The sequence below is a fragment of the Oreochromis niloticus genome, linkage group LG14 (assembly GCF_001858045.2).
Source record: "Oreochromis niloticus isolate F11D_XX linkage group LG14, O_niloticus_UMD_NMBU, whole genome shotgun sequence".
In the NCBI taxonomy this organism is placed as follows: Eukaryota; Metazoa; Chordata; class Actinopteri; order Cichliformes; family Cichlidae; genus Oreochromis; species Oreochromis niloticus.
The window spans coordinates 18,036,225-18,052,568 of NC_031979.2; the positions used below are offsets into that span (position 1 = coordinate 18,036,225).

General features: G+C 41.4%; 2 protein-coding genes across 2 annotated transcripts in view; both read right to left on the reverse strand.

The window, feature by feature from the left end:
• The window catches only part of gucy1a2 (guanylate cyclase 1, soluble, alpha 2), a 44,720-nt gene extending 41,381 nt beyond the window's left edge, over positions 1 to 3,339 (reverse strand). The window contains exons 1-2 of the mRNA XM_005474654.4: positions 2,407 to 3,339; positions 1,984 to 2,317 (exon numbers count right to left, since the gene is read on the reverse strand). Coding sequence (XP_005474711.1) covers positions 1,984 to 2,301 — 318 coding nt within the window. The 5' untranslated portion in view covers positions 2,302 to 2,317; positions 2,407 to 3,339. The remainder of the gene's footprint in view (positions 1 to 1,983; positions 2,318 to 2,406) is intronic.
• A 4,447-nt stretch (positions 3,340 to 7,786) lies between these two features.
• Positions 7,787 to 16,344, reverse strand: part of cwf19l2 (CWF19 like cell cycle control factor 2) — a 28,282-nt gene continuing 19,724 nt past the window's right edge. The window contains 8 exon segments of the mRNA XM_005474655.2: positions 7,787 to 9,194; positions 9,346 to 9,402; positions 9,404 to 9,448; positions 9,635 to 9,715; positions 9,823 to 9,978; positions 10,129 to 10,245; positions 10,480 to 10,692; positions 15,951 to 16,088. Of these exon segments, the coding sequence (XP_005474712.1) occupies positions 9,054 to 9,194; positions 9,346 to 9,402; positions 9,404 to 9,448; positions 9,635 to 9,715; positions 9,823 to 9,978; positions 10,129 to 10,245; positions 10,480 to 10,692; positions 15,951 to 16,088 (948 nt within the window). The 3' untranslated portion in view covers positions 7,787 to 9,053.

Genomic DNA, 16,344 nt, shown 5'->3' on the forward strand with positions numbered 1-16,344 from the left:
TTTGACTGTATGCTGGGAAGTGAAAACTTATTTTTAATGTGTGGTTTTATCCAAACACTGTTGCACACAAAGCGCTGTAAACATAAGTAATGTAGAATGAACATCACGCTGTATTCAGTAAGACTTAAGTAGGTAAAGCTATAAACTCGTTAAGGAAGTGTTTACTGAGGTGCTAAATTACGACAGGAAGAGTCGTCTTTAGTCTTGGACACGTTTGTTTTTGCAAAACAGACAAGTCACGGTTTGCTGGTTATTAGCAGAAAAAACACCACAAGTTTAAGACAATTTTGCATTAGAGCATATCAGGACCTGGAAGTTAATTCCATATTTTACACACAGTCTATGGAGTCAATATGGCACTCCATTTATCACTCCATCTTCTTTGGTTTATTCAAGTCACAGTCATGGGAGCACTGGAGCCGATCCCAGCTGTCATAGGGTGAGAGGCAAAGTAGACCCTGGACTGTCTCCGACCTGTCTCAAGTCTCAGCAGCACACTTTGTGGCTCAAAGTCTTCAGCTTGTGTCTGATTTACTTCCCACTCATGTTAAACCATGGCCAAACCATCACAAACTACTCAGGTTCATAATCTTTTAGATTTTCAGCATGAAACTGCAAAGTCACAAACCAATGACCAAATACTCAGGATAGATACATATTTCACTCACAACACAGCAAAAGGATTACTCTTGGGCTGATTTTGTAGTTTTCAGAGTTGGGCAATGTCTACTGAACTCCTTTATGACGACATTTACAGTAACAATAGTATTTTTAAATTATTTGTATGCTCCTAAACTAAAAGATGTTTTTACTGAAACACTGTGGCTAAATAAGCTTCCTTTATACTTGAGTAAATCAGGCAGAAGGAGACATTCACGACAGTCATCCTATTCCTTGAATTGTTTTATTCCCCAGTTTACTCGTAGCATGCACATTTTTCCAGTGCTTACAAATATCTCTGGGAAATATCTTCTCTGTCCAGACAGAAGTTTGGAGTAGGCGAGTTCTTAAAACCAGTTTTAAGGCAGCAAAAAGCAACATTATGGTGACATTGATAATATGCAAATACCTTAATATCATAAGTATTGGAGATTGTGGTATAATTTATTTAAAAGCTGATGTCCTCTCCCCAAATGGTACTTTTGTTTTGTCCACATCTTTGACATCTGTCTGTCCATCTGTTTACTTATTTTCTATTGTTGAGTAACTACAGAACAACAGATGCAATCAAATCCCGAACCGATGTACCATCGCGAGGGACAGTGCAATAGCAGATTCCCTAATAACACGCCATCCATCACAATCGCACTCAGTTCTAATAGCGGTTTTATTGTATTACAGCCTGTCACACAACTGAGACACGCAGACACAGCAGCAGGCTCATTCGCCACACTCCCCACATCCTCGCATACACACAGACGAGCCATGGGCATCGCTCTCTCTCTCTGTCTCTCTCTAACTCACAACAACATATTTATTATATAATCAGCCAGATGATTCAGGCTATCAGAGGTGAAGGATGAAAAGAGGCTTTTTTTCGTAGACAGCACAGCACACATCCTATCATGATGTAAGAAAAGACATTGTCTGGGTTTTTGGGAGTAACACACTAATGTGGAGAGGCTTGAATGTTGTTGTTGGGTTGTTTTTGTTCCTGAACTTTGGAGACATCTCTGAGCAGTGAAATAAATGCATCAGGATATTTGATCTTGCTGGTTTTTAAATTACAGGCTTCATCTTCAGGAGACCTGATTTGGTCAGTAATGGACCTAATAATATGACAAACAAGGCATTTCTAATGATTTTTAGAAGAATACTCTATCGTTTTCACAAATTCACACACACTTTAAGTCCCAGATGTGACCTATATTCTGACTGCAGGAGGCAAAATGCACTTAAAGCACCGCAACTTTCTTTAGAAACATGTTAAAGACAATTGATGAGGTCACGGTGAAGCTTTTTCACACTGGTTTGAAATCCTACCGTGGGTGAGGTCAGCCGCCTCAGGCTCTCCCCCAGCGAGTCGAGGTTCACCCTTCTCCTCCTGGTGACCCTCTTGTGGGGCCCGCCGGGTGCTTGCTCCTCACCTGCCGGGCACACGGTCCTTTCGGCGGGGCTGCGGCCGTTCCAGAGCACCGCTCTGTGGGAGGAGGGGAAGGAAGAGAAGGGGCACCCTCGGGTCTCCTCCGCCGGCTCCAACCCGCCGTCCCCTCCGTCTCCCCCGGGGCTTTCGAGCCCACAGTCCGAGCCCACCGAGCTGCTGAACGACTCGGAGGAGATCTTGCGCGACGACGAGGACATGGTGCTGGTTGTGCTGCTGAGAAGAAGAGGAGGAGGAGGAGGATGGTGATGATGATAACAGTGGCGGTGTTGAGGATGAGGATGATGCTACAGTCGGCTCCGTACCACGTCCACCTGTACACCGGGGAGTCATCAGATAGTGAGGGAGGGGGGGGGAGGAGGTGAGAGGGCTGGCTGGTTGAGAGGAAAGGCTTGTGTGTATGTGTGATTATGCGCGCATGCTGTGTCAGTGTGCGGGTGAGATAATGTCCAGTCCAGCCCGTGTCTGTGTATGCATATGAGACGCGTCTGCCTGCGTGTGAGACTCGGGGTAAGAGAGAGAGAGGAGGGGTTGAGGTCGACTGAGAGCGAGAGCACTAACGGCACGCAAACATTTATGAAGGGGGAGGGTATCACCTCTTTAAAACCGTCCTCCGTTACCCCCCTAAAAAACGTCCTTCTCGCCGCTCCCCCGGGTGGCCAAACACTCCAGCGGATGCTTCCGATTAAAAATGAGGAGCGGAAGAATTCATCACGCCCGGCAACAGTGTTTATTTTTAATAAAAGATGCAACTATTTTGAAGCATATGTCCCCCTAATTGCCGAAACTGCAGAGCATAACGCGCTGGTCCACCGATAATCCAAACACATGGTAATTATTCCTCTTGCACGCGGGAGATTTTAACTGCATCAGAAAAAAATGTAGCGTATCTCCCTTTTTTTTTCTCCTCACGCTGCCCAGAAATCCCCAAAGTCACCGCAGATGTGAGATGCGTCTGCTTCCCCCTCTCTCCTCCTCCTCCTGCTCTTAGTCCTCTGCGACAGAGGTTCTCTTGTCGGTCCTCCAGCAGCTAACCGCACTCCGGGCATTCCTCCATCTTTTTATTTCAGCTCTTTCACCGCAGCTCCTTGGCCCTTTTTTGTTGCTTTAAGAAGTGGCCGGAGTAGAGGTGAGCTAGAAAGGTAAAAGCGCGAGAGAGTGAGCGCGAGAGGTGAGCCAGCAGCAGCGGCACGCGCCAGCGGTGCTTCTAATCTGCGATGCACGCGCTGTGAAGTACGCGTCAACGCGCTACTCTGCGCTGGAAAACAAACCAGAGCCAATCGATAGACAGACGGAGTTGGGCAATGTCATAGTTTTTGTACTTTATTTTATTTTTGTATTACATTTTTTATTTATTATTATTTTTATTTATTGTTTATTATTATGTCTTTCGTATTAGGAATTACAGCCATTTTAATAGCCCCCCCCCAACAAAACACACACACACACACACTCACGCACACATTGGACAAAAGTAATTGGACAATAACAAACTGACACAACTGAAGAGCAGTTCACTAGTCAGTAGGTCGCTGGTTCGCTTCCTGACTGCTCCAGCCTTCATGGGATGTTAGATAGACGCACTGAAAACAGTGCTTGTGTGAAGGAGGTATGTTGTATAAAGTGCTCGGGAAAAGCGTTAAATGAAAAGGCGCCAAGTGAGGGCTGTTCCCTAAAATAGCTAGCAAAAGTAGCTCATAAGATTATAAAGGGACCTGGGCTTCCATTTCAGTGAGTGTGGGAAACACATCCCCCACGCAGGATTTCCTACCAATGCTTTGAATGGACCGGATAGTCTTCAATAAACTCTAAAAATTAAATAATACAGAATCAGTATTGATCATTTTTATCCAAGCACTGCCATTTTCACTTTCAATAAAATAGATTGAAATCACTATGGCTGTTGTGTTTTCAGATCTTAAGTAAAAAGTGTCATTACATTGCATGAAAGCAGATGATTTCTCCAAAAACAAAAAGCAAAAATACATGCTCTCTGAAACAGTAATTAAAGACGAATCATCTATTCACTCATTTCAAATAGGCTATTTATACATTCTCAATTGATCTGTAGTTCAAAATGTGTTGTAGACTCTACTATGATATGAATGCGTGTAATATGAACAGCATGTAAAGTATTAAAGACAGTCATTTTGTTTAAAATTATGTTAGTTTGTCTATTTACTTTTGAGCATCCGGAAAAGGGTGGAAACTATAAAAATGGTTGTAATTAGTACACAGTGAATGCAATACTTTTACATTAAATGAATTAAAGATGGAAGTCTCCATACTGTCATTTACATGGTTTTATAATTGTGAAATCTTGGCAGACAACAGTCTGCTCCTCAATTAACTAACAGGAAATGGCACTCGAGCAGCATCTGATTGTAATCAAACAACAGCCATGGTCAATAAGCCAGGTCCGTGGCAATGTGCCAGATATGTTCAACACGGGTTTACATGGACAAACATGGCTCTAAAGGGTGATAATGGAGCTCGCGGCGGTGGCACATGCTTGCTGTATCTGATCAGAGGACAGAATGACGCTCAGTCTGGCGCTAACAACAGTCACGACCTTGACCTCTATTAGCAGATCATGTTCATTAATGGCCCCAGTGGACCAATCAGAAAGACACTGAGTCAGACAGACATAGTGCATGTATGTGCTCACACACCCTAACACAATTTCCTGAAGGTGCGCACTAATTCATTTGACTTTCTGGAGCAGCATGACCCCAATCCACTGCATATCATTTTATTTTTTCTCTTCTCTCTAACTCACACCCACACACTTTCTCTTGTGCATAGACAACCCCACACACACACACGAATGCCTTCTTTTTCTTTCCTTATCTGTCTGCATCAGTCTGCCATCCATCAGTAATAATGTGGGCATTTAATAAAGCCAACACTACAATAGAATAAATGATGTTCCAAAGGAGATAAGCCTACTAGCTGAGAGACTGCCTTGAGCTGGCTGCCAGCCATCTAAAGCTAAGTACAGACAGGGCAACAGATCACTGACTGTGCTATCATGGAAGCAGAACAGATAGAAAGGGCAACTCTTGAAGTACTGTGGTAATCTTCTTCAATAGGCACATGTAACACGGATGCCATTAGACAATAGAAATGAAATAATGGATGAAGCAATCCAACCTTGAGTGTCCTTGGCACAGCTCCTCGCTTTTCCTACAGAATTAAAAATGGATTGATGGATGCACAGTATGTGTTTGCAATGGTGGATGGACGGACTGACAGATGAGGTCGGGCAGGAGTCTACATGGCATATGATGTGATCTGTGGTGAGAGCGGGGAGCAGGGGGAAGACAGTCTGGAGAGGTGGAGGTACGCACTGGAGAGAAGAGGAATGAAAATCAGTAGAAGTAAAACAGATTACATGTATGTGAATGAGAGGGAGACATGTGGAAAGGTGAGCATGCAAGGAGAAGAGGTAGTGAAGCTAGTGAGTTTCAATCTTCCAAAGGAACAGACAGTGCATAAGAGGGGTAAAGGCATGCAGGGCGGAGTGGGTGGAGAAGAGTGAATTTATGAAAATGACTAAAAAGCATCTTGTGATAATTTTTAAGGCAACAGCCAACCTGGAAAACAAATAGTTTTAACTCTTCATATGGGCGAAGTTACAAGTACATTAAAAATGCATAAATCTGAGTGACAGGATCTTAAAAGATGAAAGGGAAACCTTGCACCATGGTCCTTTCTACTCAGACCACATGTGTCTTCTGATTTGACCTCAACTACGATCCCTGGAAAGTTGTGCGTCTGTATCTTGCATGACTGATGAAATCTATCTGCAGAAAAGACAGAGGCAGAACTATAAACTGCCACAACGGCCCACTCAAAACCAGCTTTCCAGTAGTTTCTTCCACAGTAGTGCACACCAGCAGACTCAGAAGGTAAAAACAAATACCAGCCATACTGTCACACAATTTAACCAGTACAGTACAACACTGCACACACAGGTACATGAGGGTTAAAACATAAGAAAGAAATGAACTAGCATATTCTACATGCATAGTCACCTATCATCTGAGGTACAACCTAACATATTGACAGGGAATCTAAAACACACAGAGACACACACACACACACAGAATGAGAAGTATTAAAATCCATACTTGTGAAATGGAGCAAAAACCCACATATAGACAAAGCCACACAGGAAACAGCATCACTGAGTTTAAGCCAGTAGAAGATGAAATGTGTGTAGTTATGGAATGCATGAAGATAAGAAAGGTTCAGGCCCATGGCACACACCAGTGAGTCATGCCTTTAAGATCCTTTCGTTCTGCTGCGCGTGTCTGTAGCGGGCGCTGCTAAGCAGGCATGTCGGTTTCAATTTTGTGACGCAGAAGACATACACTCATATTATTGTCTTATCTCTCTGTCAAATATCTACCTCCTGTCTATACTGAGGCAGAGTGAGTGGGGGTGTAAATGAACCAAAAGCTACAGCAGATGCAATAGGATGGTGCCGGGGATTTGCAGAATAACAGGAGTCAGGCCAGCTGAGGCAGAGATGGGAGAAGACAAATGGCTGATTTGGTCATAAATCTGCCAGAAGCCAATCTAATTGGCCATAACCGCACATCACTCCACGCCACTCTGATGCTATTAACCGTGAAACTGTGCCTCTCTGACACATGCACAATATAAACAACCTGCTTTACTGGTCATGAGGATGGTTTTTTAATAAGTACAACCAGGGTTAAAGAGTAGGAAATTGCATAAAGGAGTATGTTATAGATTTAGCCAAATTTCCACGTAAATGATAGGAATGTGACCCGACCTTTGATTTCATGTATTAAGTGATGGCTTTGTTTTTCTTTTTGTCGGGTGCATCACGGTCATGGTGGCAAGTGCAGCATATTAATGCCAAAACAGATGCACATAGAAAAAACAATGAACAACACACAGATTATTGATCGCTCATAAAAACAATAATAACACATAACACTGCCTTTTCAGGGAAATGAAATTTTGTCAGTGCTCACACTACAAGTAAGGGGCAATCTCCCTGGTCTCATAACACACCTGATTTCTCTTAATAAAAGTGCAGTCCAGTGCCGTCTGAGGAGTATTTTAATAATGTTCCTTATTAAAGAAAGAGTCTCTTTTCTGGGTACCCACAGGTTAAAAATGTAAGGAAAAAAGAACTGGAGGGACTACAGTGAGGTACCCAGTCACTCTGTCCATCTGTATAAATGGACGGGTCCTTATATAGTGCTTTTCTATAATAATCTGTGACCATATACACAAATACTGCAAAATCAAATCTTCCTCTGTGTGATTCTTTGAAATTCAGCACTAATCAGATGTGCAGATGCACCAAACAGTATCTCAGATGAAACCAGAAAATAACAGGGGTCACTGAAGCAGCGAGCCAATAAGAAAGACAATATTCTAACCGAAAAACTGCCAAGGTTGCATGCTGGGGCAATGCTGCCCACTGCTCATGAGAGGCGTGTATCCACAACAGACTAGGTCTAAAGGTTGCAATGCTCTGACATATGAGTGTGTGTACACTTGCCTGTGTGGCTGTGATGACACAGAACCCTCTTTTAGAATTAAGTGACAGCTAGAAAGGATCATGAGACCACTGAGAAAGAAATTAAATCCCACGGCTGGGAAGCAGAGAAGGGCAGCATTGCAAGAGATGAGAATGGTGGGTATGGCATAGAGACAAGGGCTTTAATTTTATATCCACTGTACAATTAAAGGGCCAGGTTTTTGTGATGTTAAATAATCAGACCACAGTGAATCATTTCAAAGCTTTGCCCACCTTTAATGTGACCTATAACCTGCACAACTCAACTACAAAAAACAAATCTGAGTAAAAACACAAAAATAAAAATGTAAGCTGGTTGCACAACTGTGCACACGCATCAAAACTAATGCACCTTTTGATTTAATCACAGCATTCAGTAGTAGTCTGCATGGCAGTATCTGGCCGCTTGTCATTGCAAAAGCATTGCAAGGGCATCTCTTGTACCACTCTTTTGTTGATTTGGACATATGCTTGCAGTCACTGTCGTGTTGAAAGGTTAAATTCCTCTTCATCTTCAGCTTCAGCTTTCTTTCCAAAGATTTTGGGACAACAGTGACATTGCAAAGAATTGAATGTCCCCGCAAAACTGATGAAAAGACAAGATGAAAACTAGTCAGGGAGGCTGCCAAGACGTCTACAGCACTTTCTGGAATTTCCAGAAAGTGCTGGTTGTGTACTCCTTGGAATGACAAACTCCCACATTCTCCATATGTTTGGAGTTTAAGGTAGGATTGCAAGACGGACTAAAGAAAAACAAAAAAGAAAAAAAAAAACAATCAAGCACAGCTACAATTTGCAAAAACAAACCTCCCCGAAAAAAAACAATTAAGTTTCCCGAAAGCATGTGGGAAATTTGTGCCAAAAGATATGTTTTGGTGTTGCACAAAAGCAACACTAAAAGAACACCATACCTATGGTAAAGCATGGCGGCGGCAGTATCATGATGTCATTTCAACCACTTTATATTATAAGACCCTAAAAAATTATAAAGAAATACCAATCAGTTCTGGAACGTCCCAGGTGTAAACTAAATTCAATTGTGCAGGTTAGAGGTCACATTAAAGGTGGGAAAAGTTTTGAAATGATTTATTACAATCACAAAAAACTGTTATTTTAACATTTTAACACTTACTATCCACTGCTTATATGTAGTGACAAAATTCATTTATTATGCTAACATATGTAACTGAAACACATTTATACATTTCTGCACTTTTCCTTTTATTTTTATTTCAGTAAAAATTATCTCATGGTAGCATTGCTAGTAGCACATTTACATCAAATTCCAAATTGGGACTCTACACCAGGTTCATCAAATGCGATCCCTGCACTGGGAAGCACATGACGGTTTGTCTAAGAAGTACAACAAAACAAAAAACTAGAATTTTTCTAGCCCTGAGTCTTGGTACAGTCATACGGTTTCCACCACTGTGCAAACTGTAACACTTTCTTCCTCTGGTCATCAAAGTTTTCTTTAATCATCTTTCTCCAACGTCGAGGCTCCAAGTCCAGCATGCCTCCTACAACTTCCTGCAAGAAAAGAAAGAGAGGTCACTCATACTGAAATATTACTGTATTGTAACCAGAAAAGAAAGAAAGAAAGAAAGAAAGAAAGAAAGAAAGAAAGAAAGAAAACCCAAGGAGATACATGACGTGTAAGAGTCTTAAAACACCCGCTGACCTTGCCAAAGTAATGAGGGAACTTCTGTTCGTTTTCAATGACATGAGCGAAGCCCCCCCTGGAGTCCAAAGTCTACGGCAAAGTATGGCAGACTCCGAGGAACCTGGGAGGGCAATAAAATAAAAAATAAAAATTACCATTTCAAAAGGTACACAGAGGAGTAGAAGAAGAAAGGTGAAAGAAAAGTTGCACAGAAAACAACGCAAGGCAGAGGGCAGAACAAAAACACAGAAATACTACGTAACCAGATTAAGAATGAATGAACTGCACAGAGTAAAAGTTAACCTACAGCTTGCCGAATGCTTTTCGAAGAGAGGTCGACAACCTTCTTGTTCATGGCCCATTCCTCATCACACTCCATGATAGCTTTCTATGGGGACACAGATTTTTTTTTAAACCACATTAGAAAGGCTATTTAAACCCCAAAGCAAACAGGTACATTCAATTAGACTGATGAGAGATATGAGGTCCACACACCTTAAAGTATATGGGTGCCATATCTCCCAGCTCTTTGGGTAGTGGGATACACTCTAACACCATGTGCTGTCTCCTGCGGGGGTTCATGTGCGTTTCCATGAACACACAGTCCAGCTCCTGGGCCTCGAACATCCGCACCAAAGTACGTCGGAACAGCTGAGGGCAGTAAAGTGGCACAGAGGTGAGCTCAGTTACACTTTATAGCAGCAATTTGGCTCCAGTGATTTCTGCCGCTGTTCTATAAATGCAGATAAAAGTTGTCCCTGTAGCCTGGAGCAACATTATTCCGAGCACTGATGGGCTAACCTGCATTTCTGACCATATATCCTCATCCATGCTGGTGGCAGAGCAGTGATGCTGGAGTGGACAGATGAGACAGTGGCCCTCTGTCATCGACACTCCTGCGGGCAGGCTTAGGTACACCTGAGAACAAGATCACGGCACATAGACACAAACGAAATTTAGCAAAGCATGCATAAATCTAATAATTCGGTGAAGTTTAAACCATCTCGACATTCCAAAAGTAATCACAGCCCACCTTTATCATCTTATTTCTGATTATACCTTGATGGACAACTCAAACGATTGAGGATCTAAGTATGTCAGAACAGATTCCTTTGACCTGTCCCATAACAGCCTGCATTAACCAGCGCTTACCTTGCTCCCTATCGCCACTATAAGGTGTTTCTGGAGCTCTTTGCTGCTGAAACAGTGCTGGCATTTCTCCATGGAGGCAGCCAGCCTCCTACTCTCCCCGATGGCTCTGTTCCTCATCCTCTCCTCCTCCCTCCCCTCACCCTCCCGCTGCGCTGCGCTCGACACAAACATGTCGTCCAGCGTGTAGTTGTCGCCATCCGTCTTCCCCATCATCTAGAGATTAGAGGAGAGCGATAAAGAGACAGAGACGGAGACAGAAACGGTGAGGGGGGTGTGTCTATACATTTTCGCTCATTTCTGATGTTGTATTTTTTTGTGTATTTTGCAGTTTGAAGTTCTTGTTTTAGACTTTCAAACAAAAAATACATTTTTAAAAACAGGAAAGCGACACAAACTGTCATTAATTATTAATTATGTCATTGCTGTAGTGTCACTAAATGCACGCAGGTGCCGACTCTCTCTGTGCATTAACAGTATTCGGCAGGACGCCGAGTATCGACTCTAGTGTTTCTACGTCTGAGTCTTGTCACCATGGTGATCCAGCAACAGGTTGGAATCTGTGTGTATCTGAGAGAGCGAGAGTCAAGCATCGCTCAAGTGTGTGTGTACATGATTCGCTGTGTAGGAGTGAGTGTGTGAGAGTGAAAATTGGATTAGTTTTAGTGTGGGTGGGAATGTGTGCGTGTGTGTGTGTGTGTGTGTGTGTGTGTGTGTGTGTGTGTAGGAGTGAGTGTGAGGGTATATAAGTGTGCAAAAGCACATACCGCATTAAGCCAAGAGCAGACAGTTTTATTTTATTGCACACATGCCATCACGAGTACTCTCACACAGACTAATTAGGCATTATACAATAGTAATAAATCAACCAAACCATGCTGTCAGCCCTCACTATCACCGCCGATGTTTTATTTATGGATGCACTCCTGATGCAATTTAAATTATACATCGTGAATACAGCGTGCTGCTATCGCCACAAGACACTGACATATCTGATATTCGACCATAATGTTTCCAATGGTAAAGAAAACCACGCTGGGTGTTCTTAATAAAACAGCATTAGAGCCACACAAAGCTGCATTTCTTTTGTTTTTGGATACCCATGGACTGCAGTCACTGTTTACATTATGAAATATGTGATTATTGAAAATAAATAAATAAACTAGCATGCCATTTTTTGTGTGGAAATGTTAATAAATGTAAATTTTTTCACATACAAGATAAAACAATTAGTCATTTGTTGGATCCATGAAGGACGTTATGTTTTGGTGGCATTTGTGTGTGTCATTCTTTCTGTCTGTAAACACGATAGCATGAAAAGTTTTAAATGCACTGTGGAGGAGTAGAGTGAATTCATGTTAACAATCCATTAAAATTTGCCTTTCATCCATCAACGTCTTCAAGGTCAACTTAATGAATTATTGGTCAAAAATGGACAAAAAGCCTTAAAACGTATAAATATGAAGTGTGGTGTGTATTGTCAACAGTATAGAAAGTACCAAACAAAGATTTACAATGTTTCACATTTGACCTCTGACCTCTCCTTCAAGTTCGACAAATTGATCTGAAGCTCAAAGTGATAATAATGCTATACAGTGCTATTTAAAACTGTGTTTTGTACTGACAACACATTGACATATAGAGAATGATATATGCGGATGTTAAATATTACTTTGACTCTGACCTTATTTGACCTTGAAAAACAGGTCAAACTTTCATAAAATGTCTTTGATCTTTAAAACTGTGCTTAAAATTCAGGTGTCTTTGTTTGTATTGGCAACACTCAGGAAATAATACGGGTACTAAAAATCACGTTATAGTTTGCATCCAGACATCAGGTCACATTTGACCTCTGGTTTCACTTTTACATTTCACATCTGCTTTTCATTCAAGCTGATCCCAAAATGTGTTATTTTTACTGCACTACAAACGTCCTAAATTATGCTTAAAAAGAATAAACACAACAAAATGAATATATATAAAATATAATACAATTCTCATAAAAGTTGATGCTTCAAAATAGGACAATAGGATGATCCAAACACAGTTATCTGAGTTGAGCGAATTTGTGACTTGTTTCATTTTTTTTTTCAATTAACAAAATCAGGAAAAACTATCTACCTCAAGACACCTGATAACAAAGGTCTCTCAAAGGTAAATTCAGGGTTATTTTGATGGCACTGTGGTCGTCAGCTGTTCAGTAGTTGGGGAGATATTGTGCTCTGGACCAAACAGTTGGCTGAACAGACACGCAGCCAGATGGGCCGCCTGAGATGACCATCGCAGCCCTACCATCTGCATACAAAAACCCACATTTACAAACAAGCACCTATGCTTTTTGGAAACTGTAACCAACACGTCTGAAGTCATACGACCGACTTGGTGGGAGTTGGAGGGATAAGAGAGGAAGCCGGAGAAGAGTTAAATAAAACTGAGAAAAACACGGACAAGCGGATAAAAGGCTTAAACAGATAATTATAGATAAAGCAGAAAAGATAAGAAGGAACGGCCGAAGAGGGAAGCAGAGTGCGATATCAAGAGAGAATACACTTTTGTCTCTCTCTTTGTAGATCATCAATCTATAGCTGTGATTAGTAGTATTTATAGAAGCCCTGCCATGGTAACTGTAGATGTATTTTTAGTGTCACTCTTTGTAGGTGCAGAACGTGTGTGTGTGTGTGTGTGTGTGTGTGTGTGTGTGTGTGTGAGAGAGAGATTTTAGACACACATATGTGTAGTGAATATATAAGTGAGGCTGAGTGACTGAGACAGCAAGAGAACGTAAACGAGTAAGAAAGGCAGAGACGAGGAAAAATGTGGACAGAGCTTAAGTGTGTGTGGGATTTTTTTTTTTTAAATTTCCATAGCAACTCCTACATCCTTTTGTTTATTAACGCTTTGCTCTCTCTCTCTCTCTCTCACACACACACACACACACACACACAATGACTTCTGCACAGGTTCTTGTCATTTTCCAACCTGCACCGACAGAAGCAGCAAACAGCTGAAAATGAGAAGGAGGAAAGAGGAAAATGTGTCTTGGCTCATGAAAAAGTACGGGCTGTAAAGCTGCTGATAGACTGACACTCGCACCGCAACCTGTCAGAACTCATCTTCTGCTGTGCGTCTATTTCAACCACACAGTGGCTGAGAGAGTCTCACAGAGACAGCTAGTAGTGGAGGGAAACCGATAATGACATCGAACCAAACACTGATGTGACGGTGCAAATTTTAAATGCTGCCGGTTTCCTCAGAGAAGTGTGACAGAAAAAAAGGGGGGTAATCTTTCACATTAGCATGCATACATAGTTTGTTTTGCCATATTTTGTGTCCACTATCTTCAAGTTTGTGTGTTGCTGAGCTTACCTGCTGCCAGGGGTATAAGCTGACCAAAATCGATATGCCCTGCATTTGTTAAGGTTCATTGATTGCTTACATTTTTTCAGTGTATGAACCCAGTCTGAAATGGGAGAAGAAAAACCCCCATCCCTGACAGCATGTATGAACTCAAAGAACTCAGAGTCAAAGAAGCTGCTTTCAACTACTCCCTTTATTTCCAAAGGGAGTAGCCAGAGCAGTCTGACAGGCACAGATTTTACAGCAGATTCACCTCCTGATGCAAACCTGCCATTTATCCAGGTTTGAGACCAGCTCTGGCAGCACACTGCCTTGTGACCCCCGATGGGTTTGTATCTGCTCCTTAACTCAAACCGGAGATCTTTTCCATGTCACCACTACAATGTGATTCAAGACCAGCTCCCAAGATTGAAACCGGCTTTTGTTTGTTTGGATCCAATATGTCCTTAATTAATATAAAAACCTACTTCTGCCTCCTCTATTTCTGTTTCCTAGATAAAATATATAATAATATATTGGCAGGGATACAGCAGCTGTTGTTTAAGGACTGTGGACAGGAGCTCTGTTTGTTGTGTGTAGGTGCCTTTCTGTGAAACGGAGCAGAGAAGATCGATAGGCAGAGACAACCTGTAACTTAGTTTGGTTTCTTAACCTGCTCGCTTTTCAACAGACAGGAGGGAAATCATACAGGAAGAGCTGCAACGTTTAAGCCATCATCATGTGATGTCCCATACAACAGCAAATGTTGTAGTTGTCACACAAACACGAGGAAATTTAAATTAAAAAAACAAAACAAAGAAAAAGTCTGTGTAAAAGATGCTCCTCATTGTACCTTCAGAGATAAAACCTGGTTGAGTATTTCATTTATTATTTTATTTATTATTTATTATTTTTGCTGTCCTGAGTAACAAAGCAAATACAATGTCGAGAAGACAATGACATGAATATTACGCACTGCAGAGCAAAGCTCCAATGTGAAAGTTTCCAGTCTTTTGGAGATGCAGTGGCTGCTATTTTTACACTGAATGGCAGGTTACCAGATGTGTGCCTTCATCAGTTGATACTAAATGTAATCCCACCTCAATCTCCACTACTTTACCTGTTTGTTGACAGAGAGAGCAAAGAGACCATCTCTTTCTTTCTTTTCTTTTTTTTTTAAATGATCCCTTGGTTTGCTGTTTAGTTCACTTTAACATTAAAAACAACCTACAATAGGTGTTATAGCTCTCTTTTTTTTGGTTGGGTGATGCCTAACCTGCTACATCTGGTCTGAACCAGCCAATAGGAAGCCATGTTCCAGTACTGCTTATAACAACAGCAGCAAACAAAAGTTACAGAATTTGTTCTTTCAATTTTATTTTTTTAATCCACTAAGTCCAAGATGAACTTCCTTCAGGTGTGTGTATTGTATTACTGTAATCACATTATATTTGGTAACATGCATTACTGTACTAAATTGTGTAATCACACTACAGTTACATTACGCCATTAATGACTTACAAAGGTTCTTGAGTTGCCTGCACATTAGGCGAACAGAAAACATGCCTTTGCTTTCCAGGGCATCTGCGCTACAATCAACTGATTTCAGTTTGTGGAAAATGGTGGAAATCTACAACTTCTGAGGAGTGGAGAACTGGACATTACCTTTATTTTTAATTGCGTAAAAGAACAAGAGTGCAACGGTAAAGCGCAATCTGCATCCAGGAAAGGAAAAAAATTGCATTATACTGCTAACACAACATACGGTCTTTGAAAGGATCTGCATAAACAACACGCTAACACAAAGCTAGCAATGTATCCAGAGTGATGTTAAGCCAGAGTGCATGCCAACCCCATCCTCACAGCCTGAACCTGATCAAACAAAGGCTTTTAGCATAGTAGCCTCCATTTTTTCCCTACAAATGGTTGTACAGTACAACAGCAGTAGCAATCGCTTCGAAGTCTCTTTGGGCTGATTTTTAGCTTTTCTTTGTGTTAGTCGGCTTGTGTTCAAACTTAAACCCTAAAAAAAGATCTTGTGTTTGTCCTCAGAGATTATACGATTTATATTGTAAATAAATAAGCATTTCAGGAGTTAAATAAAGATATTGCACGATTATGGTGAAATGTCTTCTTACCTTGGCAGCCATACGAGAGTACAGGGCATTCTGATCCTGCGCAGAGCTCATCTTCTCCCTTCTCACCATCTCCTTTAGACCGACATTGTCATCGTCTTGGAAGTAACGGACACGCTCGCCGTCAACATGCGTCTCCATCTGAAACGAGGCAGAAAGACAGAAGTATGTCAAAAAGAAGCAAAGAGACAAGACTGGAGGAAAAGTTTTTAAAAAATCACTGGAAATTGGGTGCGATGTTTAAAATAAGCACTGCCAGAAGATTAAAGTCTATTCAAAACTCTTAAAATTATATATTTGACAGGAGGTGAGAGCTCAGAGGCAGGTGCTTGTTCTTATTTCACACACGATGAATATCACAAAAAAAAAGAAGTCAAATAGCTGGATACAAGCCTCT